At 42.4% G+C, this 25686-nt stretch overlaps 1 protein-coding gene across 3 annotated transcripts in view; it reads left to right on the top strand.

The window, feature by feature from the left end:
- Window positions 1-1507: 1507 nt before the first annotated feature.
- The window catches only part of notch2 (notch receptor 2), a 42681-nt gene continuing 18502 nt past the window's right edge, over window positions 1508-25686 (top strand). For all 3 annotated transcript variants that reach the window (XM_063467444.1, XM_063467443.1, XM_063467445.1), the window contains exons 1-3: window positions 1508-1847; window positions 12983-13064; window positions 25131-25405. In XM_063467444.1, the coding sequence (XP_063323514.1) occupies window positions 1775-1847; window positions 12983-13064; window positions 25131-25405 (430 nt within the window). In that variant the 5' untranslated portion in view covers window positions 1508-1774. The remainder of the gene's footprint in view (window positions 1848-12982; window positions 13065-25130; window positions 25406-25686) is intronic.

Here is a 25686-nt window from a genome sequence, read left to right as displayed (position 1 = left end):
TTTCTCAGAGTAATGGCAAGGGGGAACTAATCAGTGTTTTCTGCTTATGAGGCACAGCCACACCCTTTCTCACTCCATCCTTCCTAAATTACAGAAGCCCACATCTGGGGTGACGTCATTAGGACAACAGAGCTGCAGACAAAGTGAACCTTTCATGTGATTTATATCACTGCTGGCTTTAATGTGAAATATGATATTTATAAGAAATTCTGGATTTCACTAATCACCTTTAGTGACATAATGAAAGAAATGCGAATGTAGAAGAACCAGCAAACATGAGACGGGGGTTTGTCAATAAAAACAGCTTCTGACCAAATGGCGTGTTGTCGTGCCAACACCTGACAGCCAACCACGCATGGAGAGCAAGAGCTTGACATTGGCCGCAGCAGCAAAGGCATTGTCAGTACGGACGCCTGAGGAGATCAATTTGCTCTCCTCTGGTTCCAGGCCTTTCAGCAGAGTTGAATAGAGGACAAAGGGCCGCTGGTGGCAGCAGGAGGCTCGGCAATGTTTCTCTAATGGGGTGTAAAGACAAACAAATCATTGGGATGAGACACTGCTTTGTTATTGTGATGAGCCTGTGATTTACACCTGGATCATTCCTCCTGATAGGGGATAATGAGTTGGGATTTCTGTGATCACTAACAGGTTATAAAGCAAGTGTGATGGGCCTGTCTGAGCACGGAGGAGTGATGAAGCTTCCAAGAAAAACAAAGCAACAGTTTGAAATCCCCAAAGCATTTATTGCCTTTCAAATGTTTTCCTTCTGGTAGGTAAACATGTAGGCTCCTGGCTACCCATGTACCTGTAAAACTTGTAGCTTCTTATGCAGCTCTTTCTGTCCAATGATACTGATTTTAAATGAGCTTTAAAATTAAAATCATTTTAAACAGGCTCGTATATTTCTTTAAAAAAATCACTTACATTTTATGACACACATTATTAAAAGGAGGGGGTGGGTGGCGTGCAACAAAAAGTGTTTTTGGAGCTCACTAGAAGTCACTGTTGATCCACATTCAGTCTCCGATGTTTTACCTTTAAAGTCGAGATTTCTGTTCCCCCAAAACACCTGAAAAGCGCGGAGGAGCTGAGCCCCGGCACAACCGCAACGGTAACGAAGAGCGCTGCTTAAGTGTGGGCGTTCACAGACGTACCTGGAAAAAACGTGCAGCACCCGGGGAGGAGAAAGAAAAGAGAAGAAATCATTGAACGGGTTAATTTTGAGTCATAGCAGACTTCGAGAGAAGTAGAAAAATGAGAAAAAAAATTCCTCCGCCGCGGCGACACTGAGAGCGAAAAACATCTAAACCCTCCTCCCGTCTCGTTCCCGGGATAAAACAAATATCAAGCGACACGGTTTTTCTCCCCGTGCTATAAGGAAGCTAAATTTGGATTTAAGCTCCGTGTTTTAAACGTGTTTTAGTGTTTTTTTAAAGCTCCGCGATAGATCCTCGCGGCGTCCGGCGGAAGGATACGTGCTGCGCTTCTTCAGCGGCCGTGCCTTGAGTGAGCGCAGAGAGGTGGAGGAGCGAGCCGCTGCCGTGTGCGACAACACAACTTTAACTTTATGCGAGTTTAAAGGGTTTTAATGAGACGGCTCGTTAAACACGTACAGGGGAAAAAAACGTGACATGTTCAGAGTCCGCGGCTGATCTCGAAAGTCTGCTTTTTCCCGCCTGAGCCATCTCCTGCCAAACTTTCTGAGAAGTGACGAACCGTCCGGGGAGACAGCTCAGCTTCGGGCTGGCGACCTTATGTGGATTTTACAGAGAAAATGGAGCAGATACCCGTGTTCTCCCCGGGGAAGTCGCTGGCCTTTGTCTTCTGCTTCATCCAGGTCTCTTTAGGTAAGTTTGGTGCTGTAGCGAAACCGTGGTGTGTTTTAGTCACCGGTCGCTTGTCATCACGTTTCGTTGCCTCTGCATCTGCGGACACACTTAGCATCTCTTTACACTAGCTAGTTGGGTTAGGTGAGGTCAGTTTTAACCTGTTAACTCTTTAAAAAATAAACAAACAAAAATAAAGTTTTCCTTCGGCTAGCTTTAGATAGGAGGTGAGTTATGGAAGATGTTTTAATCGAAGTTTGAGGTGACTTGGTGGGGGTTTTCTGGGCTCCTCCGTGGCCTTCTGAGACACACGCTGGATACCTTTTACTTTGAGTGGACTCTCCTGTGCTCACGGCCGCTGACTTTGTATTCGTTAGATTTAAAATAATGAGAACGGCTTCACACCTCCATGTGGACCAACTTCATCCCCTGTGCCTAATTCAGGGCGTTATGGTTTGGTTAATGCGGATACTACAGCCTAACGCACGGCTGTGTCACACCGCTGCCCAGATGTTGAGCAGCGAGCGCTGGAGAAAGAATTCAAAATGGACACTTTATCTTGTTTAGACTGCTCAATTAACAGAGTTGTGTCAGCGCACACTGACGGTAATACGCTTTCTGCGGTGTTGCTTTTCAGCATTTGGGGGTTAAATGTCATGTGAGTGTGCAGTGCGGTTGTGTGTAAGAACTGAAAATGTTAATGAAGTTCGCAGGAATGTGCGTGCAAAATACATCGATGTACATTTTTCCAGTATAAATGGTAATATCAGCATCTCCTACACCTGTCTTTTATTCAGTTTTTCCTAACCAGTAAATTCTTCTTGTTTTTTGGCCACTCGCTTATCTTTAAAAGCAGTTAAAGTCTGTCTTTATTTGGCTTAAAGCAGCAAAAAGACTCTGGCTGGAGGTCTACCACAAAAACAGACAGTGATGCCGTTTTGGTTGAAACGCAGTTACCAAACTTATTACCTGCTGGTTTGGTCAAGGTGATACCCAGGTAACAAAAACATAACAGTATTGGCATCGCCCAGTTTTTTTCAGGTTATATTTTATTTTTTACTGTTGTTTTAGAAAACACTCGCTTTAAATATAACTGAAATGTAGAAAAGTTTGTTGACAATGATTTGTGTATGTAAACACAGCTGCATCGTCTGGTTAAGATAAGATGCAGCTCATTGGTGAACATCACAGGGATGTGGCTGGGGTTAGATGGGTTTACCTTCATTCTGAGCTCTTCTGTGGTTATGTTTTGCATCTGCAGATGACCCTGATCCTTGACGTTTGGTGTTTCTTTTTTTAATGAATGTAGTTTTGTGATCACTGGAGTGTGTTTCTGGGCTTTTACTGTGATGTGTGTGTTCTTTTCTTTTTTCTTTGTTTAGTTAGTTTCAGTGGTGGCTCCGAGAGCCATGAAAATACAAAATAACCTGCCGGCCTTTGTACTCTTTTTACATCCTTTACATAAAGAGAGTACAAAGGCGGGGGAATTGATTTCTGTCCCACATGTTTTTCTAACCTTTCAGCCCAGAGCTCCAACCCTGCTCTTCTCTCTCACGGTTTTTTATGGATTATAGGTGACTTGTGAACAGTTACACAAAAGGAAGACAGACAATGTAAAAGTGCTGCAGGCTGTGCAAGGAGAAGCACAGGAATGTTGTTGGTGTTTGACATTCCTCCCTCCCTCTCTGTTTCTCCCTCCCTCTCTCTCACACGCTGTTTGCACCACAGTCAGTCGTCCTTGTTTTTGATCTCGTTTCTTGCCAGTAATGAAGCTTCATAATGTCTGGATGCTGTCTTTGCCACATCCTTTGATGCGTGCAAGTCAGCTATTCATGTGACAGGATGACACGTTAAAAGATTTTGATCGTCTCGATAGCACAAAGGTGGTTTCAGGTTAGTTAATTCACAATGAAAGCCTGCCAAACGTTTGTGGGTTAAGAGCTTTTAATGAGAAGCGGGAGAGCACGAATCACAGCTCAGTCTGGGGAAAGGCGCAAAGGTTTGACCTTATTCCCAGTCGGGGCCAGAGAGTTCTCATTCTCGAGGAAGCGTAGGTGCCGTTGTTGTGGCACACGACACAGTGTTGCCCCTGTGCTGCGGGCATGTGGATGGTTGCAAATGCTTGCCCAGTGCAAACGGCAGACTGCTACTATGCGTGTGCGTATCTATTTGCGTGTGCGTTTGTATTGTATTGTACATACACGCTGACAAAGAGCAGCGATTGTACCACCCGCGGTTTACTTGCATCTGACCCAAGCTGCCGCCTGGTGTGAAATATGATTTATCTGCAGCAGCCTGTGCCCAGTGCAGGGAAGACAAAGATGTTTATTGAGCAACCCACAGCTTTTCATTATTTGCTAATCTCCAGCCCTACCTACTCACTGTAGTCGTGTTACTAATAAAGTGATTTGAAGCATCCTGTCAATGACACAATCCAACTTTCTCACACAGTCTCAGTAAGCTAAATTTGCTATCGCTTTATTGTGGTCATATTTCAGATTGCATACAGTTAAGTTAGTCATGTAGCTACACAGCTCTTCCTCGTGTGTTTTGCCTCCACGTTATTTGTTTATTGTAGTAGTAAAAAAAATTGGATAACCACACATGTCAGTGGGAACTTCTGAGGGCACTGTCTTCCGCATATATTTGGTTTTGCATTTACATGCACGAATACAGTGAATGTGGCCTCTCTCTCTAGTTACCTTTCCAAAGAATAGATGTAAATCTATAGACTTGGTGTGGTTATGGTCTTGAAGTTGGTTAGCAGTCAAGATGAAAGTCCTAGTTATGGGCTTGACACCATTGTTCTGCGCACTGCTCAAACCACCAATTCCTACTAAACCAGTTTTGTCTGAGTGACTTTGATCCATGCACATTAAATACACTTCAGGCAAAAACCAGAATGAAGCTGTGTGCACGCCCTACATGAACCACATGCACCATTAGTATAGCAGGCAGAGTTTGTGGCTGTGAAGGTCGAGGGGATTACAAAGCGTTGTGTCTGCACTGTTGAGCAGGTTAGCAAATTAACAGGGAATTACTGCGGCCTGCATTCCTTGGCCAACACGGCCCCGTAATCCTGGAGACAGGCAGGCAGGGCGCATGGAGTAATGAACCAAGCGGTGCACATCAGACCGGAGGCAGAGGGAAACTACATGGAAAAGCTCAGAAAGAAATGCTTTGCCGTAACAGGCCACAGCATTAGTTTCAGTCCTGTGTTTAATATTCAGTTAATCAGAAACTTGTTACTGTGATCGCTTCCAGTGTTCAGTTTGTGAATTCTCCACCAGCACGATTGATAGTCTAGCAATGCTGTAGCGAGTCATCAACTGCAGGTACCTGTTATCTTTACACCTATGCACTAATTACATGAAAAAACACAGTTTTACATCTGAAACGGGAGACGGCATTACCCAAAATTCATCTCGAGTTATTGAAAACCAATGGAGTGTTTAGGTCACGGTCTGAGCTAAACATGCACTACAGTTTAAAAAACAAACAAACAAACCTGACGCAAGGAACAGCACCAGCAGAACTGCTCATAACTAATTAAACAGAGCCAGCATCTTTACCACATTACTACACATGGCACGGGTAACTTGTGCGTTAGTGAAGGCACCATTAATGCTGATTGATGTACAGGTTCACCGTACAGCCTGCATCTTTTTTCAGGAAAAGCTTTGCGTGTTTCAGCGAGACGGTGCCAAACCACATCCTTCGAGTTTTCCAGGAGCTTTACTCTGTAGTACTAGAGTCCAGACCCATCACATATTGAAAACATCTGCTACATTAGGAAACCAAAAGTAACAAAGGATGTCTCAAACAGATGAGCGATTTAAGTATGGGAAACATTTTGCTTTCAAACCTTCAGAAATCAGTCTGCTCACTTTGCACTCTCTCAACCTGTTGCTGGAATCACATAGCAAGCAGCGTATATTTAGAAAAATACCTAATTAAACAAAATGCAATTTTCTCATTTAAAGATAAGCTTTAAAATAGCTTAAAATATACATTTACTATAAGATAAGTTTGCACACAGTGGTAGAAGTAGGGAAGCAAGGTCAGATTGTTTTCCATTAGATTCTGAACGATCGAGGGAAAGTCCCTAAATTTGTCTTGTCTGGATTACTCTCCTTGTTTCTTTCTTTCTCTTTTCCCTTCAAAACACACACACACACGCTGAGAAAGCGATCCAGCACTGTATCCTGCTGTCCAGCTGTACAAAAACACCTCGGCCCTGCTCCGTACGCTCAGTTGAGGCTCGTCCAACTTTTCCAGGCAGTAAAAAGCAGCGAGGCAGTTGGTTGGTCAGTGGGATAATTACTGAATCATTTTTCCCCCTATATCTTGACCTCAGTCGGGATTTTTGTCCTCCATCTTAACCTAATTTTCATCAATTAAAGCAAATGACTACTTTAAATGCTTTGTGCTAGTCGGTGGTTCACCCATGCGTTTCTAATGAATGGGTTCATAAAATATTTTCAGTGATTTAACAGACGGCAGTGAAAGTTTTGGAACAGCTGGTGTGGTCAGAGTTGCATTAAACAATGCTCTGGATGTAGTCCTCGGTAGTTTAATACAGATAGCCTTGCGTTTAAATGTGCCGTGATCTCTCCTGATAAAAATACACAAGATCAGCTCCAGACATCCCAGTTAAGCATGTTACTGTGTCTTCCTGTATGACACCACCCTCAGTCTAAAGCGGACCTGGAAGACTTGAGCCTTGAAGCCCATGCTTGGGCTGCGTGCTCGCTATCGCCACTGTTTGTGTGGGCCAGTAAAGCTTCCCTAAGGGTAACAGTGTTTAGTTTGTGCTTTGTCTCCCACCGCACATGCTGAGCTAAGGGTATTTTATTGCACGTTACCATGACAACTGCTTGGCCTGCTGGATATGGAGGCTTGTACAGCAATTCCAGGAAATGGGGTTACTTCCTCACTCGGCGCGAACAACTTCCTGCCCTCGGCTGTATGGGTATTTGCCAGTACTCTGGGACACTCGTTCGTGTGGTGTCTTTGTCTGCAGTTTCATAATTACTTCCCCATATCAATCCACAGCTATTAGCTCAAACTCCGTCTCGTCTCCTCTCCCTCCCTCCGTCTCACTACCTATTCGTCTTCTTTTTCTTCCTTCTTCTCGTACGAGCTCTTTAGGGACCTGTTATGGTGACTTATAAAGTGAGCACCACCAGCCAGACTCCACTCGGACTGTGGTTTCAGGCTTTTCTTTACATAGATTTTTATTACATTTAAGTCTCAACATTTTTAGCTTTTAGGGCTTTCACATGAAAATATAGGAAGCTTAAAAGAACACATCGGTTTGAGAATTTCGAAGTGCGTTCTGAACTCGACAGCCTGCTGGACATAACCACTGAGAAATATCTTGTTTAACATGTTTTAGACATGTGGTATAAGCTGTGCAGAGCATAAAGGTGGATTGTTATTGCTCAGTGTCCTGCTTGTACAGTCTGTCTTACTTTTCTGTCTTTTCCTTATCAGCAGCAGTGTGTCTACAAAGCTCCTCTGTTAGGTTGCCACATAGTGTGTGGTGTGATATGGGGAGAGTGTATCAACCGCACATCACATCAGTGCGAGTGTCACTTTCACCCCTGAACTACATGCTGTCACAGTAATAGACGGGCATTTTGATTTCGACTGTGACTGTCTGCTGTGGGAGTTGCTCAGCTCACTTAAAAAAAAAAAATCCAAAAGTAGTTGTTTTGGAGAATGTCCTGATGGCATTAATATCTGTATATTAATATATTATTATCTTACATTTCTGCTTTTCTAATATATTTGAGACATTGTTCTGTGTTTCAGGCATTTACACTATTTCCAAATCCAGAAGTGAGATTTCTCTCTTGGAGGCTGTGTTACACATTGCCACTATGAGCTGTGGTCACACATTCTCATGTTCAAAAATTTTGTGACACTTCCACCAGAGTCGAGCCAGAGTCACCAATGCTGGTGATTGCTGCCACTGTAATAAGCCCCGATTGTATCACTGCTCCCTCGGCCACTGTTGTGTTTATGTCTGACTCTTCACCATCGTGACTGGTGTCACCGTGACAGAATGCTGCCAGTGCCTGAAAAAGGCTTTTAACAGACTAATTAGTGTCATCTGAAGGTGACAATAATACTAAAAGACGACTGTGTCAGCAATGATGAGCTTGCCTTTTCTCAGCACCCTAAGTACATTGAAAACTCTAAAAGTGCGGTGCAGTTTTAAAGGCAAGAGTTTTCTTATTTTAGAACATAGCAGCACACAGCTTTACTGGTACAGGGCCAACTTTAAAAAACCTGACAGCTGACAGAGTTATATTACATCATGACATCAGGTAATTGTGAAGTCGTTTTTTTTACATCCTGTTTACCACTATAATCACAGCTGGTTCAATTATGGATGAGCTCCTTTCATGGTTGATAAAAGCCTCTAAAATCCACAAACCTGGCTTTTATCTACCCCGTGAAAGGGCACAAGTAGCTGTTTTTCCCAGGTTAAGTGAATTTGTAGTAGTCCGTGTGTATTTATTAGCCTCTCTTTTGACTGTTACTGATGAAAACCGGATGCCTGGATCAACATGCAAATTTTTCGCTGCAGCACTGCATGTGCTCAACTAGAGTGTGCACAAAATACCAAGAGATGATAATTGATTTGCAAAAGGCAACAGGTAAATGATGTTATCGCGTTTTTTGAACCAGTGGAAGAATTACTTAGATTTAGCAAAGCTAAACCAGACCAGAATCCAGGTCTGTTCAAAGAATTCAATTGAATAAGTTTCAGTTCACAGTAACAACATCCAGAGTGCACATTACCCTTTTTTGAGACAGCTGGCACTGCTGTTGAGAAATCAGCTTTGTTCTTTAGGCGGAAATGTTTGAAATGGCTAACACCAAAAACTTAGGAGGCTAACATAATGTAACTGTAGCATTAGCAGGCTACTCTGTAACACGCGCTAACATTTAAGTCTACCTTTTGAAACAACTTTTTAAGAAAGGAGTTTGGATAGTACTGACTACTATTAGGTAATAATACTATATTTCTGGTATTGTGCCATTCCAATAACAGATCCATTTTACAAGTTTAAATAAGGCCGTACTGTGTGCTGCACATAATACAATGAAAGCCAAAATAAATGTTCTCTATGCAACTTTTTTCTGTGCAGCCTCCTACAGTTTTGAGTGTGCAATGATGTTAACATGCTAAAAGCATGAGGACAGTCTGAAGAATAATCTTCACAAAGGCACCTGTACAGAGTCAGCTTCCATCACCAGGGATCACTCACAGCTCTGCTCCCAGTCTTATCACGCTGCACAGTCTATAAATCTGCTTTTGTACTCACTCATGCTTTGCCGTCTTCTTTAAACACTCACTCACACACACGCGCACGCACACACGCACGCACACACACACGCGCACACACACACACACACACAGTTTGAAGATAAGGTAGCAGCAAGTGAGAAAATGAACAAGGGCTTTTGTTCCAAGGATCCAAATAATCACGAGCATTCAGTCAGGTAACTTGTGTGTTCCTTCACAGCTCACCACATCTGGCGGTAGTTTCACTGTTGACTTTGTCGATCGAGTCTTATCAAGGCTCTCATTCCTGGGAAATGTTCCTGTCCATGGATCATTGATAGTAAAGTGTGAGAACGACTAGGTGGAAGGGATACAATGTTACCAGTCTGGATTACAATACACTAATCAGTCATATGAATGTGTGTGAACCAATTGTTTTTATTTTGGAAAAACAGATTGCTAAACTGTTTTCCAACCTTCCCGTCAGGGAATTGGTAACCTGTGTAGCGTCGGGTAATTCAGCTGTGTGTGTGTGTGTGTGTGTGTGTGTGTGTGTGTGTGTGCGCGCTTTTTAAAATGGTGTAATAAGAGGCAGGCTGTCCCAAATCTGGTAAGATCATTGCAGCTGGCATTACGACAGCTTGTATGGGAAGCTCATCAAACCAGTCGGGGGATGAGAGCACAGTTTTCCGGTCTTTGCTCTCATGCTTCCATTCTTTCATTCCATCTGCCTTCATACACCCGTCTTCTCAGCTCATCATCCTCTATTCACTCAACTAAAGAACTAACCAGCAAAACACAGTAAAGCTATCTGCTAGAGGACTAGTATCCGGTGTTAGCAAAGTGGAAATCTTTGTAATCATTTCTATAAAAGCAGATAAAACATGACCTTTACCTCAAATTATGACTTAAAAGTGATCAAAACAGAAAAAACCCTAGGGTCACATGTCTTAACCACATAAGTGTGGATTATCTTCATTGTGTTAATATGTATGCATGATTTTTAACCAGGGCAAGCGCAGACGCTGTGTGTCAACAGAAGAGGTCCCAAAATAGCACGATATAGTCTGTGGTCTGTCATACAGCAGCAGCAGTCTGATATCAACTCACACTGAAGTGCAGTGGATGCCTGTGCAAGTGTGCATATCGTGGGTAGCATGTGTGTGTGCATGCCTGCTGGGATTATAAATTTCACTGTGGTTTATGTACGATATCCCCGTGTCTAATGTGCTATGTCCATCAGCCTCACTCTGAAGCATAAGTCTCCTGGACCAGACAGTGAATGCACAACACTTTTCAAATAAGCTGTGTGCAAATTTATCAATAAAATAATCATAATAAACAGGATTAGCTGTCATTACTGCCCTCGTGGCTGTTTAACTTGAGTGACACTGTGATTAATCTAGACTCAGGAAATAACACCACTGCTGAGCGCACTTCCTGTAATGCAATGACTGTTTTGTGAAGACATTGTTGGCGTTTCTTCTAAATCAGCTGACCTACCCTCAGTTTTGTAAAAAGAGCTCTGTTCTGCAGAGTGGGGATGCATCGTATAACCACCAAACATGTGAGACTATAAATGAAGCAAAGTGCTAAGAAACATTTATACAAGTGCTTCTAATAATTTATGACAGTTCTGCTTAATTAATCACAGATTTTAAACAATGGCCTCCTTGATTTAGCTAGCATATCACATTTACAAATAAAGGCAGAGAACACCACACTTCTGTCTGGCATGTTGGGCTGCCGTGGTGTGTGTGAAGACCTCCTCAGCCATGTATCTCTGGCGGCTCGAAGGCTGCACAATGGCTGATGTGTCTGGTTATGAGTGTCTCACTAGTGTGGAGAGAGATGGTCTTTGTTGTCTTCATCAACGCTCATTTTTGTGTCTGTGACCACTGCCTGATTTCAGACTGCCTCCGCATAGCTGGAGAGATGAGTTGCGAGCCCCCCGCCTTATGTCTCTCTTGCAGGGCAGGAAGGAAAAAATTGCAGTTCTGCTTGGAGGGTTTCCCTCACAGGGGAGAGTGTGCGTCTGTGGTGGTGTTACCATTTAATGGGGAGAAACCTGAACGAGTTTTAAATACTCACTTTTGAATTTCAAAGAGTGCGAGCGAAGCCGGGGCTCCCCACCTTTGAGGAACATTTGAGTCATTTAACAATGCTACTTCTTTGATGTGCATGAAAATATTTTTCACTGTCATGTCATTTATTTATTTCTGTATTTAGACACAGTCATAAACAGGAAGTCATGAATGAAATTATGTACAGCAATCCCATCATTGTACCAACACATTTGACAGACTTATAGCAGTACAGCTAATCGTTAACTTGTTTTTTCTCAAAGTTGTGATAGTTATGGTATTAATGGAAAACTCTTGACACTTTTAGAGTACATCTGGGTCAGCTCCTTAAAAATACCCCCATAGAAGGGGAGTGGACATTCCTCGACGGAGTGGGTTTGCCTCAACCATTAGACGTGGGTGGTTATGGTAAGAGGTGGTGCTGGGACGACCTCAGTGAGTCCAGCCAACGCCTAGTCATGTTTTTGAGTGATTCCTTCCTCAAAAAAAAAGAGACATTAAGTCATTTAAAAAACAAACAAACCAAAAAAAAAACAAAACGCCAAAACGCTGCCATGGTGGCAGGTCATTTATTTAGAACGGTAACATTATATTGTGTTGTCAAGATGAAAACTGAAATGTTAGGATGCTTACTGAGTAGCATGCTAATGTTACAGTTACAGTTACATTATGTTTGTATAAAGGTTTAATGTTAGGCCAAGGTACAAAAGTGATTTCACAGCAGCAGCTGTGCCAGCCTTCTCAAACAAAATGATAACATAAGCAGGATAACGCTTTAGTGTTTTCACTGTGAAATTACTCAATTTGAATTCTTTGAATGGAACCTCTATGTTGATCCTTGCTTCATTTAATTGGAAGAATTGCCTCCCATGGTCCAAAAAAAACACAGTCACATTGTTTTGCAAACCGGTTATTCCTCGGTCACCCCCATCCCCTCACATACAAAGTATTTCTGACTCTCTCATCAATGACTCAGAGGAGAGTTATGAGTGCATATGCTGCCTGGAGCGGCGGTCCCCAACCTTTTTTGTGCCTCAGCTTAATGTCAGGCAATATTTTCACAGACCGGCCTTTAAGGTGTCGCAGATAAATACAACAAAATAAAATGATACAACCAAGACAAAGACTGTGGTATTTTGTAAATATAATAATAAATGCGAATTCACTGTGAAATTGTCTACCCTTATTCACCGCGTCCTCCTGAAATGCGCCAACAACATTGAGAGTAACATCCTCCTCTCTGCCCCATAATGCTCTCTGGATGCTATGGTAACGTGTGAATATTTCTTTCAAAATAAGACACACAACTACAACACAGGAAAAGACTGAGGGGAAACAGAGTTAACGATAAAAAAACGTGAAAACCATAAATTTCGCACCCGAGCCTCAACTCTCGCGGCCCGGAACCAAACGACTCACGGACCGGTACCGATCCATGGCCCGGGGGTTGGGGACCGCTGACCTAGAGTACCAGTACCATATCTGGGGATATGACTGGGGTTTGGGGGAAACTGAGAATTAGACATGTTTCTCCTTTACCTGGCAAGATTTTAGAACATTTATTTTCAGTCTATACAAAAGTTCTCATTTCACTGAGAAAACTGTTACTACTCTTTACTCTTGTAATATGAAGATGTTGCACATGCACGATAGATGACAACACAGATTGGTTTATAAGTGGATGGTCTGGCTTAGCATTGGCATTTATTTAGAAAGTGTTGTGGATATGAAGTGCCTTTCTGGTCTTAAAACTCTGCTCTTGTCTCTTGCAGCCCTGCAGTGTGTGGATGATAAGGCACCTTGTGTAAACAACGCTACATGCCTGAAATTCAGCAATGGCACTGAATACTGCAGGTAAGATCCACTGGCCGGGCCTGCAACCAAACACAGCTACACCTTTAGTTTAAGTCATGCTGCACACACTTTAACAACACTCAACAAAAAGTGTGAGCACAGCAGTAGACATGCTTCATAAGGGGGGACTGTTGGATGTGAAAGCCAAGGCAGGAAAAAAGGGGGTTTTAGATCAACCCCAGCCTATTCATGGGACCATGAGGTTTTGCTCAGACATGACTGGGGGAATAAAAGACCGCTCTGTCTGACAAAGTACTGGGAACAATACCAACACACACATTTCCACCTCCAAGATTTTATTTCTGGGACATTTCAGGGGTTTTGTTACTCTCTCTTGTGTTTCTGTAGAATTGATCGCTCCAGGCTCTGCCAACACATTTTACTGCGCACCTTTCTTTTTTTTTGTTTTTTGATTTGAGTGGGATGTCAAGGTTGGTAACATTTTTATTACAGGAGAATAACGAGGACAAAAAAATTAAACTGAAGCTTGAAACGACCTGTGAATGAGTCTCCTCGTAGCCGTGGTGTAATCAGACCAGAGAAAGGCCCACAGCGTAAAGGAGTCCAATGGGCTGCTTGATCTAAGCCTTCCACTTTCTGACAGCGTAGGGTAGTTTGTAATTAAGACTGTGTAGTCTTTTTAATTGCATTGCCACTCCCAAGCCAAATTCCAAACACACATGCACATTCGCTGGTTCTTGAAACTGATCATATTTCATTAAATGTGATGAGAATCCTGCTGTGCGTCTGTTCCCAGAGTTTGTGGAATTTAAACACTGCTACTTGTGCAAGTAGGGACAACAACAAAAGCAACATTCCTTAATGTGTTTGACCTTTTTTTCCTGTCTGCTTGAAGGACAGATACAGATTATTGCACAGGTGCCAATCTCTGTGTACACTAGTTTGTTAGTGCTTTGTGTTAATGAGAAAAGAGACGCATGCAGAGGGGATGTGAGGAGATATTGCTACATCGAAATAGTATCTAATATCTAAAGGCAGGCTGTTTTTAGTTTTACAGATATTTCTCAGATGGAGGAAGAACATCTAGATAGTGGTGGTCAGTGGATTTTCACAAACTAGGCTTAGAAAACAAAACCAACCAACTTCAGAACTGTCGTCAATATGCACAGAAGTTAATACGGCTTCATTTAATTTGTCCTTTCTGCTGCTTTTCATTGGCATGTGTATCTTAAATCATTTGCAGCCTTTTAAGGCTTGACCACATCCTTTTAGGTTTTATTTTTATGATACTGTTTATTACTTTACTGCTATTTAACTGTGGTTGCAGGTTATAATATTTGCATTTTTACGTTTCTTCTACAACCCGACTAATATTGGACATTTTTGAGAAGCCTGGCTTTATTCACCATTCCTCCTCAGCTAAGTTTCTCCTTTCCTGACCACAGAGTTGGTATTTTTTCCTCTGATTTAAGTGATCCTGACAATAAGATTAAACTGTAGAGAGGAACATTGCCCTGTAGAGACAAAGAGAGAAGTCTCTCAGTTTAGAAAGTCAGCTGACAGAGAACAGGCCTACTGATTAGGTAGTCAGACAGTTTTTCTGCTGTCTGAAGCCAAACATGAACAACACGCACACTTATGTGCACATAAAGGCACACACTTTCCTCTGTCCAGGCTTTCTGGTCGCAACTGCGTTGTATTGTCAGTCAAAAGGCTCATTGTGCAAAAAATCTAATTATGTCCCTATTAGTCTCCTCAGTGTATTAAAGGCAGCCGGTTGTAAGTAAACAGTCACTCTGGCTATTTGGCTTGGACCTGCTTAATTATGTCACATGGATCATGACCGAGGTCAACAGATAATTAATATGACAGACTCATGCTGGGTGCTGCTGAAGGACTTGAAATATTTGTTTTTGTTTCTTCACAGCATGAAAACATTTTTGGAATATGCATTTCCCGTAGTTTCACAAGCAGCATGGACGAGTAGTGGATGGATGTGTGAGTGTGTGGCTCATGAAAAACTCGATCATTTCCTTTCAGCTGTTCTTTTAAGTTCATGCTCTGTGTTAGCTGTGATATTGTAAAATTTCTTATCTGGTTAGTTTCTACAGAAGAGACATAAAGAGTAGCTGTGAACCTGTCTTTAATCGTCATAACTTTATTACTGCTGCGGTAGTACATATAGAGACATTACAAGAGAGAAACACTCAAACAATCCTGAATAGAAATCTGTGGGTGAGTTCCTTAAAGGCAAAGAGGACATTTGGCCTGCACTTGCTCCCAAAGAGCCAATTATCAGCAGAATCCTGATACAAATGACTCAGTCCTGTCTTTGCATGCATACAGTAGAGGTTCAAAAGAGTTTCAGTATTGTAGAAGCAGCCATATCTGTTCATTGTTGTAGTAAAGATGTAGGTAATTATGTGTTATAGTTTTATTTCCCTCACTGTATCCATATCGCGAACCAACTCTACATTTCCTACATCATGATTATAACGTTGTGGACACATTATGTGCAAGTCCTTGGTGGTTTTCATCATGTTATTTATTTATTTCCCATACACTATGGCTTAAAAATACTTCTCTGAATACATGTCCAGAGGTTGTTACGGGAGACTGGCTTCTAGACGTACTTTGGTAAAACACCAAACTTTGAAAAACCCTTCTGTTTAAACTGGGCAAACGAAGCACTCGACTGTTTCTGAAAGGGTCTCATGGTTAACCGTTTTTACTGCAAAAGGAGAGAAACTATAAACTTCATTCAGTGTTGGAAAGGTTACTTTCCATGTATTACTTTGATGTATTCCACTACAGATTACAGAATACATTCCCCAAAATGTAACGCATTCCGTTACGTTACTCAATGAGAGTAACGTATTCTGAATACTTTGGATTACTTAATATATTAATATGCTTTTTACAACTACATGAATGTACTATTGCTCTGTGATTTATTACTATTACTGAAGGTTACTCGCCATACCAATACCAACTAGATTTTAAAATTTTACTATAAAATGAGTTACAGTAAGGTGGATATTAGGTAAAGCTGCACTTTTTGCCGCGATCTCGTATAGAAAACTATTCCGCGCAAAAACTAGCTTTACTTTGTTGTCTGGGTCAACTTTGCTAGCGAGAGACAGAGAGAGGCGGAACTTATTGTTTCAGAGGAAAACACGAACACAGTGTACAGTCGAGTCTTAATAGCTTACTTACAACTGGGCTCGTCAGGCACTCTTTTTGGCTGCAGTGGCTATTATTATGTTTACATGCTTCCATCTCGCGTTTCTGGTCGGTGACAACTCGTACTTTTTGACTCGCATTTTTCTCCCTCCCTCGCCATACATAATGGGTATGGCAGTCCATTCTTCCTGCAGCACGGACTACACTGCCCATGAGGCTACACTCTTTAGGGCTTTGCCTGTAACACTCTGCCTATTGCCTTCATATTAAATACGTTTTTGAATTATAATTTTTAAAAATATTTCTTCACGTCATTATGCGGGCCACAAGTAGGGGTGACATGGGCCTCTTAATGCGTGTTTTGTTTGGGTTTCCACCAGCGTGGAATTACCCAAACAAAAAAGAAAAAGACCACCGTGTAATCCATTCATTTCAATAAAGTAACTATATTCTGAATATCACCTTTTTAAACGGTAACTGTAACGGAATACAGTTACTCATATTTTGAATTTTAAATACGTAACGCCAGTATTCCGTTACTCCTTAACACTGACTTCACCTTATTTGAAAGAGTGAATGTGCATAGAGTGAAACGGTAATACTCAAACCTCCACACCTCCTCTCTGCACGTGCAGTACTTTTTCAGCTTGCTTCATTTCTGCTGAGATCCTGCACATCCTCGTAATTCTGGAAAGTGTAGAACTGCTGCAGTCATGGAAATTCCTTCTGTCCAATATTTTTTGCTTTAAAGAAAAAAAAAAGTGGAGAAAAAATAAAAGAAAGAAAACTACAGTTTTCTTTTTGCTGTACTATAGGAAGTACAGTTTAAAATAATGGTAGTTGCTGAACGCAACATCTGAAAAGTCTTAGGATTTAAAAAAAATTTTTTTTTACCCCCTCTCTCTTTGGATCATGAGTTTTGAACGTGCACATGGTTGTGAGAGTAAGTCAAAGTGGATGGGAGAGGCCCGTTGGCTGGCATGTAGGGCAGGGTGCAAAAAAGCACAGAAGCTGTCTAACCGGTGACACTACAAGCCATCAGCTTGGGCGTGAAAGTCATGAGTAATTCTCTGTGCAGATTTGTGCATGCCAGTGTGCCTGGATAGGCATTTGTAAATGGATGTTACCTGTCAGTATATTTGGTAACAGAACAGAAACCTTGGTCATGTTTGTGGGCCTCAGCGGAGTCATGAGGGTCACATGCCGTCTGACTCACACTCTAGTTATTACCTGAGAGGTTCAAGCAAGATCGAGACTACACAGATCATCGTTATTATGGTATTTTACATCCGCAACACAATCCGTGTCTTCCGCTGGGTCATGCTGCAAACTGATGAACTCTCCCTCCTTTTTAGTCTCTTTTTTTCTCTCTGTTTTTTTCTCCCCCCTTTACATTTTAAACCTTTTCTTAAAGGTGAGGGCAGCGTTACTGTGTTGTGTAGACCTGCTGCCTTTTTGATCTGACAGGTAGAATTAGCCCGCGGGGCAGACGGAGGAAGCGAGAGGGCCAAAACAAAAGAGGATGTCTCTTTTCAGGTAATTTGAGAAGTAGTACCTCGGAGCACAACTCCTTACTAATGATGAGAGAGGGGGGGAAGGGAAGAGTGAAGAGGGGAGTGTAATTTCCCTCTTGCTATGCCTCCTTCATCAAACTGTCACTCATTTATCCCAAGTCCCTCCCACTACTTCAGGGATTTACTAGATGACATTTGGCCTCTTAATCTTTCCATGGCATCAGTGCTGAATATTTTTTTTAGACTATTTTCCAGGATCGTTATTGTTGAGCTCTTCACCCACTGGCTTTATTTAGTAATTCCTGCATCATCTCCCATTTGTGTCTGTGGGCTTGGAGAGCTTTATTAAGGTTTGCTACCTCACATGAACTTTTTTTTTGGGGGGTGAGTACATATCACAGAAAATACAGACAAAGAGAAAATGTGGGAAAGAAGTAATGTTTTAAAACCACTCGGTCCTTCCTGATTCACCCTTACACTCCTCCAAACCACGCTCCTCGATCAGGCGCACACAGATTTTAACTGCGTTAGGCATATGATCCAAACTAAAATCAACAAACCCTCAAGCTGGAGATTGGAACCCACAGCAGTGATTTCCCACTCTTGCTCTCCCAAGACTTATCTCCTTCCCACAGCCGAGCTAACAACACTGTAGATGTGGTTGAGACTGGAGCCATAGTGATAAGAGTTTCTTTGTGTGTGTGTGTGCTTGTACATGTACTCTGTCTGTGTGTCTCAGAAAAGTCTAGGGCACCTTAAGCCCCGGGCAAGTTCACATGCTGGCACCCATGGAAAGGTCTGAAGTTTAGATTTAATATTTGATAGTCAAGATGAAGCTCAGCGCAGCCCTTGAGTGTGTGCTTAGAGGCCCAAAAATGTCACAAGACGTGCTTCAACAAAGCATTGTTTTAACTTATCACAGAGTATGAACCACTGTCATCACATTTTCCTTTATTTCGTCTGGTGTGTGAGCAAGTTGGGGGGGGGGGGGGGGGTAGATAATCAGATTATGATGTGGGCTTTAAAAAGCTGATAGTCCCATGATTTGGGAAGCTGAAATCAAATCAAGAAAGTGTGCAGTCAGTGTGATCAGTGTAAAATATAAACTGCTGCTGCTTGCAAACCGTAAGGAGGTTCAAACCTCTCACTCAGAAAGAGGAAGACTTACAAAGCAGAGGGGAATGTAGCAACCAGACCATAAACCCACATACAGTAGGGTGACAAGTGGCCCTCTGTCGCACATTCATGCAACACCGTGAGGTCAAAACTACCTCAGTTTTGTCATAAGGTTACACGTTGTCCATACGCGCAATATGATGAAAAGGATCTAGCCGGCGTGACTTTCCTCACTTGGTTATTGCGGAAACAAACAGCAGTCAGCAAAGAAAAGCAGCCATTATCATCCGGCGAAATTCAGTCTGACTTTGCTTTTAGTTCAGCGGTCATAAATCACTGACAGACGTTAGTGAAATCCTCTGACTTTTTTATTCCCGGCCTGTGTCCCAGTGGGAAGTTTGAAGCAGATTTCTGAAATTAAGAAATCACAAATACTGTGCTTTTGTTAGTGTTACAGAAGCAATTAAGGGATGACTTCATCTGGAAAATGTACTGGGTTTTTCCTGTGTACAAAAAATCCCCCCCCCCAAAGAGGTTTGGCTTTACCCCAAAGGAAAATCACCAGGATTGTGATAAAATATTTTTAACCAGTTTGGGGTTTTTTTATGGTTTTTTTTAGGTGAGGTTTCATTTACTTGAGTAAATGTTTGGTTTTTATTTATTATTAAATGACAATAAAATGAAATAATTTGTGTTAAGTAGGGTTGCACAGACTCATTCCCTCAGCTTTAACCTGAAGTTACTTTTCCCCTGCTCATTTCTAAACGGACTGTGTGCAGCGTAGATCTAAATATGGACCTTTTTCAGGCCGGCAGAGCTATTGGCGGAGAATACACTTTAAACGACCGCAGAATCAGGATAATGACAGAACAACATAGAGAGATCGGTAAAAGGAGCACTCGGAGACAGAGGGAGTCCTGTTCTGTGTACCGCGGCTGCTCAGATGAGCCTTTTTGGACATGTTTCTAAACACAGCCTGCGATTTTTACCACATGACTCCACCCTGCACCGCACTCCTTTGCTCAGTCCTCGTCTATGTTTTTTGGTCTGGCTGCATGGCCTCCTTCTCCTTCTAGCTCTCTCATTACCTTTGTGTCTTTTACTTCCACCTCGGTGCAGCCTCTTCGTTTAATCCTGCTTCCTCTTTTTAACTTTTACATCTGCCTCACCCCCTCCCCACCCCCGCCCGTGTGGCAAAGACAATTTTGGAGCTATTCATGGTTTCTACTCCCCTCATATTTCAACCTTAATATCTATCTTTAAGCGCATTTTAATTTCCCCTTCAACAACAGGCTCTCTGCTATGTGCAGAGGTTTCTGCTGGAAAGACCTGTCCACACACTGCATTTGCAGAGTGCCAGTGGAAACAAAGTCCTAACAAGACTCATTATCATTCAGTTAGAGGGCAAATGGCCCCTCTAGCATATGTGCTGGAAGCTCACTCAGTATACTACTCATTATACTCCTGGCTGTGTCTGTAGAAGAGCTGTAGAGGCTTCCAGCACAACTTCACCTACTTCCAAGGTACACAGAGCTCCAGCAGCGCTTGCAGCGTATAGAACAACTATAATGTTGAACCGATGAGTTTCGGCTTGCAACCTTCGTCAAGGTCGTGAATAAAGTTTAAATAAAAACCGTTTGCTGTGCTCTAATCACCAGCAGAGTTCATCGGTTCAGTTTTTACTGTATTGTGATGCATGTTGATACAGGAAAACTGTGATAATGTTATCAGATACACTGGCAAGCTTGGACTGTAGTTTCAGCATTTGGATTTACCTTCTTTCAAAACTGTGATAAAGTTGCAGCTCTAGTCTGAATGTCTGATCTGTGTGCCACAAACACCCTCTGTAAGCGTCTGCATAGCTAGCTTGTCTTTTTTTTAATCCCTCAGAAATCTTGCAGCACAGCTTCTTTTGTGAGCTGAGGTATTTTTGCACAGCAGCAGCAGTGAGATCAGTAACATGTTCTGTACTTTACTTGTGACATCCATGCGTGCACACACACGAATAAAGTGCAGTGAATAGGCCACCTATACTCTGCCAAAGCAGGGAGTGATCCAGGGATTGAAATGTGAGCTGGTTTATGTGCTCCATTTTTCTCTCTCACACAGCTTCTCTGCGATGGCCGCGGGGGGAGACCATGATGGAGTTATTAAGTGTAGCTGGGACTAGAATAGTGTCTGGAAGAAGAGGAGGCGGTGGGGTTGTATACTTGAAGGTGGAGAGGTAGGAGAAGGGGAATTACCACAAAAGAAAATAGAATTAGAGCGTGGGCGATTTCAGGACACAGGGATTAGGAGCGAAGGAGGTGGGGGATATTACGTGAGTTTGTGAGAAACAGTCCAGCCTTCATTGCTCACTGAAGTCCTCACGGCTACGGAGGTCAGCGTGAGGTAGAGGAGGAGGAGGAAGAATACGAAGAGGAGTGGAGGGAGCAAGAGCGAGCACAGGATGGGGGTGCTAATGTGAACCAGCTGTGGAAACCTGACACCTCGAGAGTGGGTTAGAAATGAGATCTGGAGGAGTGAGAAAGGCAGGGAAAGAAGGGCTGCAGGAAACTCGGAGAAGTAGGGGAAAGCTGGAGAAAACAGGAGGGACGGAGGCCTTGTGGAGCAAAACAAAGAATCCATTAATGAGCTGCTGCTGTGTTGTTCATGAAAGCAGAGCTCGCCGTGTTAGTAAAGGTGTCCTAATCCCTAACTATGTTCTGTTGTGCGTATGGAAATTTGTCAAAGGCTCACACTGCGGTCTGTGTTTTTAGGGACAGACCCGTTTGTCAGCGCGTTGTTATCTTTTTCTCAGCGAGGCACCACTCCCTGTCAATAATGGGAATCATGCACAGCCTTGTCTGTTTGCCTCAGGCTCAAGTGAAACAGCCAGGGGCTAATAGTGAGCACTCTATGTGGCAGTGAAACCTGAAGGACAGGGTAACGTTTCCTGACGCTATAGCATTTGGTTCTATCAACACTGGTTAGATAGCACCAGTTGAATTTAATAGAACTCACCATGTGTCATCCCTGTTTAGGGATTTTCACAAAAAAGGCAAATCACTTGGGTGGGGGTTAAAAATTTTTCAAACAAATATTGCTTGTGTACTGAAGTAAGAGCCATTTGAAACCTCCACCAATGATGCTGAAGTATGTGGTGCATGATGTCATATTTAAGCCTGTACGCCATCTACACACAACCCTATTTGAGTTTGGAGTGGAAGTTGTAGACCAGCCTTTTGGCCAGAGCTTTAAACCTGGCAGGGCTGGGAATTACATAGCACTCGATAACTTTGGTATCTCAATATAGAAGCTGTGTGATTCTGGATAAATGAAAGAAAAGCATAAAAAACAGGAAATATTGTTTAATCACTAGTTGTGAGTGTGGTATCACATTTCAATCACTTGACTTTTTCAACCATCTAAAACCATTTTGATTAGCTCCATGATGACAAGTCATGAAGTAGTCATGATTGGCATGTTAATCTGCATACTTAGTAAAAATATTCATATTTGGCACATATGTAGTGATGACACGTCACCAAAGACGGTGGTACAATTTTTATTGGCAAATTCACATAATTTTAAAATAAGCTGTTTCCACCATCAGTGTATAAAACAAACCCGTGGTTAACAAAGTTGTTTAAATAAAGCTCAAACTGGGCTACGATTACATTAAAGGAGAAGTGTTGGATTTCCCTGGACCTCATATCACCCCCAAGTTTTAACAGTAAAGATGTGTAAAAAGTTCAGAGTGAAACATAAACCTGGCATTAATCTGGACACGCTTTTCTTTGTGTGACAGCCCGCTAACGTGATGTATGTCCGAGGGCAGACGGCCGTGTCATTACTTTGGGAGAGGTGGGCGGAGAGGTTGTCTGGGAGAAGAAAGAGCGGTCCTAATTCCCAGGACGACCGCTATGTTGTGATATCGCGAGCAGGCCGCGGGGAGGGACGTCTCTTTGTTTGTGTGTTTTTGTGTGTGTTGTTTGAAGGCATGTGTTTTGGAGCGTGTAGGGGTCGCGGTACAAACACACTGATACTGCAGCAGAGACGGAGAGGGTGGCCATGCCTAATTTGTCTACTACTACGCTAATCTATTATCTCATCTGCCCAATTAATAAAACATAAAAAAAACGGAGTGTGTGCAAACAAAAGACAAAAGGGGAATTTGTTCATCTCTCTCTTTCGGTAATAGCCGTATGATACTTACAGCTTTATTCTGACGCTGTTGTTCAGCAAATCACCTGAAAGTTTGTCTCAAATCGAGTGAAAGTTTTATGTTTTGGGCTCATGAGTGCACAGGTATTTTTGTAATGAAGGTACAGGGTGATTATTAGCACTAGGTGGCTCATTGATGTGTTTTTAATAATTCTGGTGGACAGTTCAGGTGTTTGTATTATGTGTAGTTTGGGATTAGTTCAGTTAAAAAAAAAAAAAAGCGTTTTGCTTGATATGTTCAATTTAGTATATTTTTAAAATCTGTGTACACAGCGCACTTATTGTGCGCTGCATTTGTGAACCGTTTAGTGTTTGAGTGGGAACATTTTTTTCAGATGTTGTTTGTCATCTTTGGATGATTCACATGTTATACCAGCCAGAAGTTTCACAGATGCGATTGATCTGTGAGACTTTGTGTGGCATGATTCATGACTCTCCTGTTTTCCCATGCTCTCACAGCCTAATATCTTCAAGCTGCCTTGGGGTGGAGCGGCCAGCAATAAATAAGTCAGACTGTGATACTAAAGTGCAAGTAATTCCCCTCTACACTGTCTCATCCGATCTTTATGTGGGTCACAACACAAATCTGTAGTTCTTCCATTTATATATCATCCTTTAAGTTGAAATTGTCGAGGATGTTTAAGTCTTTCTCTTTTTAAAAAAAAAAACTTTAGTAACACGTTTCTGCATGTGTGGTGTTGGATACTCGGTGGTGTATCTCTGCTGTCCTTTTTGTGTTACCTGAGCCCCTCTGGGGAGGCAGGATTAGAGGCCTCAGTAAGAGGCAGCGGGTTGCTCTGTTCCCCTCAGTCCCCAGGTGGTGTGTCTGTCACACGCAAGACGATGACATGAAAAATAGCATACACAGGAAATTGTCTGACTTTATTTTTCTTCTCAGCAACAGAATAACACTTATGATCAAGTACTGTCACACATGGAGAAGTGCTAAGTGAAAGTGGGTGGGACTGAAAAAAACAGAGGAATAGAAAGTGACGAAGGGAACATTGTCTTTGATAACATGCCTAGCTGACTTATTGCGTAATACTGTAATTTTTTCTCCTCGCTGCTCGGCATGCAGCTGAATCACTTTACTGAAAAAAGGAGAAAACATGAAATCGAAAGAAAGGGGTGGTGAAGAAGAGAGGAAAAAACACACACACACATTTTGCAGACCAAATGTGGTGGTAACTTAAATAAGTCAAGCATTCTTGCCCATACTGTTGCCTGTTTGTCTGTTATGTATCGTTTATCCCTTTGTCCAGGTTATTGCTAGCGCTTTCCACTTGTTGTTTTCAGTTTCTGCCATGCTGCAGTCAACAACTTCCAGATAACTCCACCTCACATCCTTCTGCTTCTGAACTTCTCCTTTGTCATGAATGACCCCAGTTTAACCCTTTGACCAAACCCAGCTTCTGCCTTTTTTCTGAGCGGGGTTTATGGGGAAACAGCTCTGGGGCTAGAGCACTTCCTTTAGTTATCTTAGAGTTAGTCCGTCAAGACACAAACAAACCCCATTCAAAATGGCTTTACATGTCTCCTGGGTTAAAGGCATTAAACATGCACGGTGCATACTAAGTGTTAAAAGTCTGAAGCATCTAAAAAGCTATTTTCTCTTTATGTACAGCCACACATTTTGCTAATACTCCTACTAAGGGATGTGGTTTCCCGCATGCTGTTATGTAGATCATTATACAGAAATGGAAAGACAGTGTATTAGACAGTAGTGTTTACTTGTGCTGGTTTATTTGTTTCTTTGTTGTGTGTGTGTGTGTGTGTGTGTGTGTGTGTGTGTGTGTGTGTGTGTGTGTGTGTGTGTGTGTGTGTGTGCTACATGACTCCTATACAGCTGTTACCCTCAGCGCTCTATCAGTACTCTCAGTAGTAGTCGTCTGATGTGGTGGATTACATCCACCTGAGTGAAACTCGCCCTTTTGTTTTGTTTGTTTGCGCTGTCAGGCTCACATGCTTGTTTGTCTTCTTGTTAAGCTCATCTTTTTGTTGTATTGTCTGTTTGAAGGGCGATAAGCTTTCAGTTTTGAGTGTTTAACCTCTTCCATCACTGATTTGTGTTTTGATGTGTGTCCAGGTGTGCTCCCGGCTTTCTGGGGGAGTACTGCCAGCACAGGGATCCCTGTAAACCCGGCTTCTGCCAGAATGGCGGGAATTGCACTGTGACCATGTCACTTGGTGTGCCTGTACCGGGTAGTGCCACCTGCTCCTGCCCTCTTGGTTTTACTGGACAGCACTGCCAAACTACCCAGAACTCCACGTGTTACCCACACAACCCCTGTGAGAACCAAGGTCGCTGTACGCTGCTGTCGCTTGACAAGTACGAGTGTGAGTGCCCGGTAGGATGGGCAGGTAAGCTCCCATTTGATCGTCTCTGCTCTTTCAAGAGCCTGATGCATTTTTTTTAAACATCCCGTATGACTGTTATAACCAGTTATAACTTTTGGGTCTTTGAAAGATATTAATAATCTCTAATCACGTCACCACCCTCTGAGAGTCATGAGTGTCATAGCTCCGCTGTGCTGAATAGGAAGTGAGATCCAAAGAGCTAAATGTTTGTTGTTCATCCATGCTGCATTCATGAACATCCAACATCATGCTTCGTTTCAAGCAAAACAACAGATTTATTACAC

This window comes from Pelmatolapia mariae, linkage group LG23 (assembly GCF_036321145.2).
Source record: "Pelmatolapia mariae isolate MD_Pm_ZW linkage group LG23, Pm_UMD_F_2, whole genome shotgun sequence".
NCBI classification, from domain to species: domain Eukaryota; kingdom Metazoa; phylum Chordata; class Actinopteri; order Cichliformes; family Cichlidae; genus Pelmatolapia; species Pelmatolapia mariae.
The sequence above is the reverse complement of the archived record's forward strand: the minus strand, read 5'-3'. Positions and strand labels throughout refer to the sequence as shown.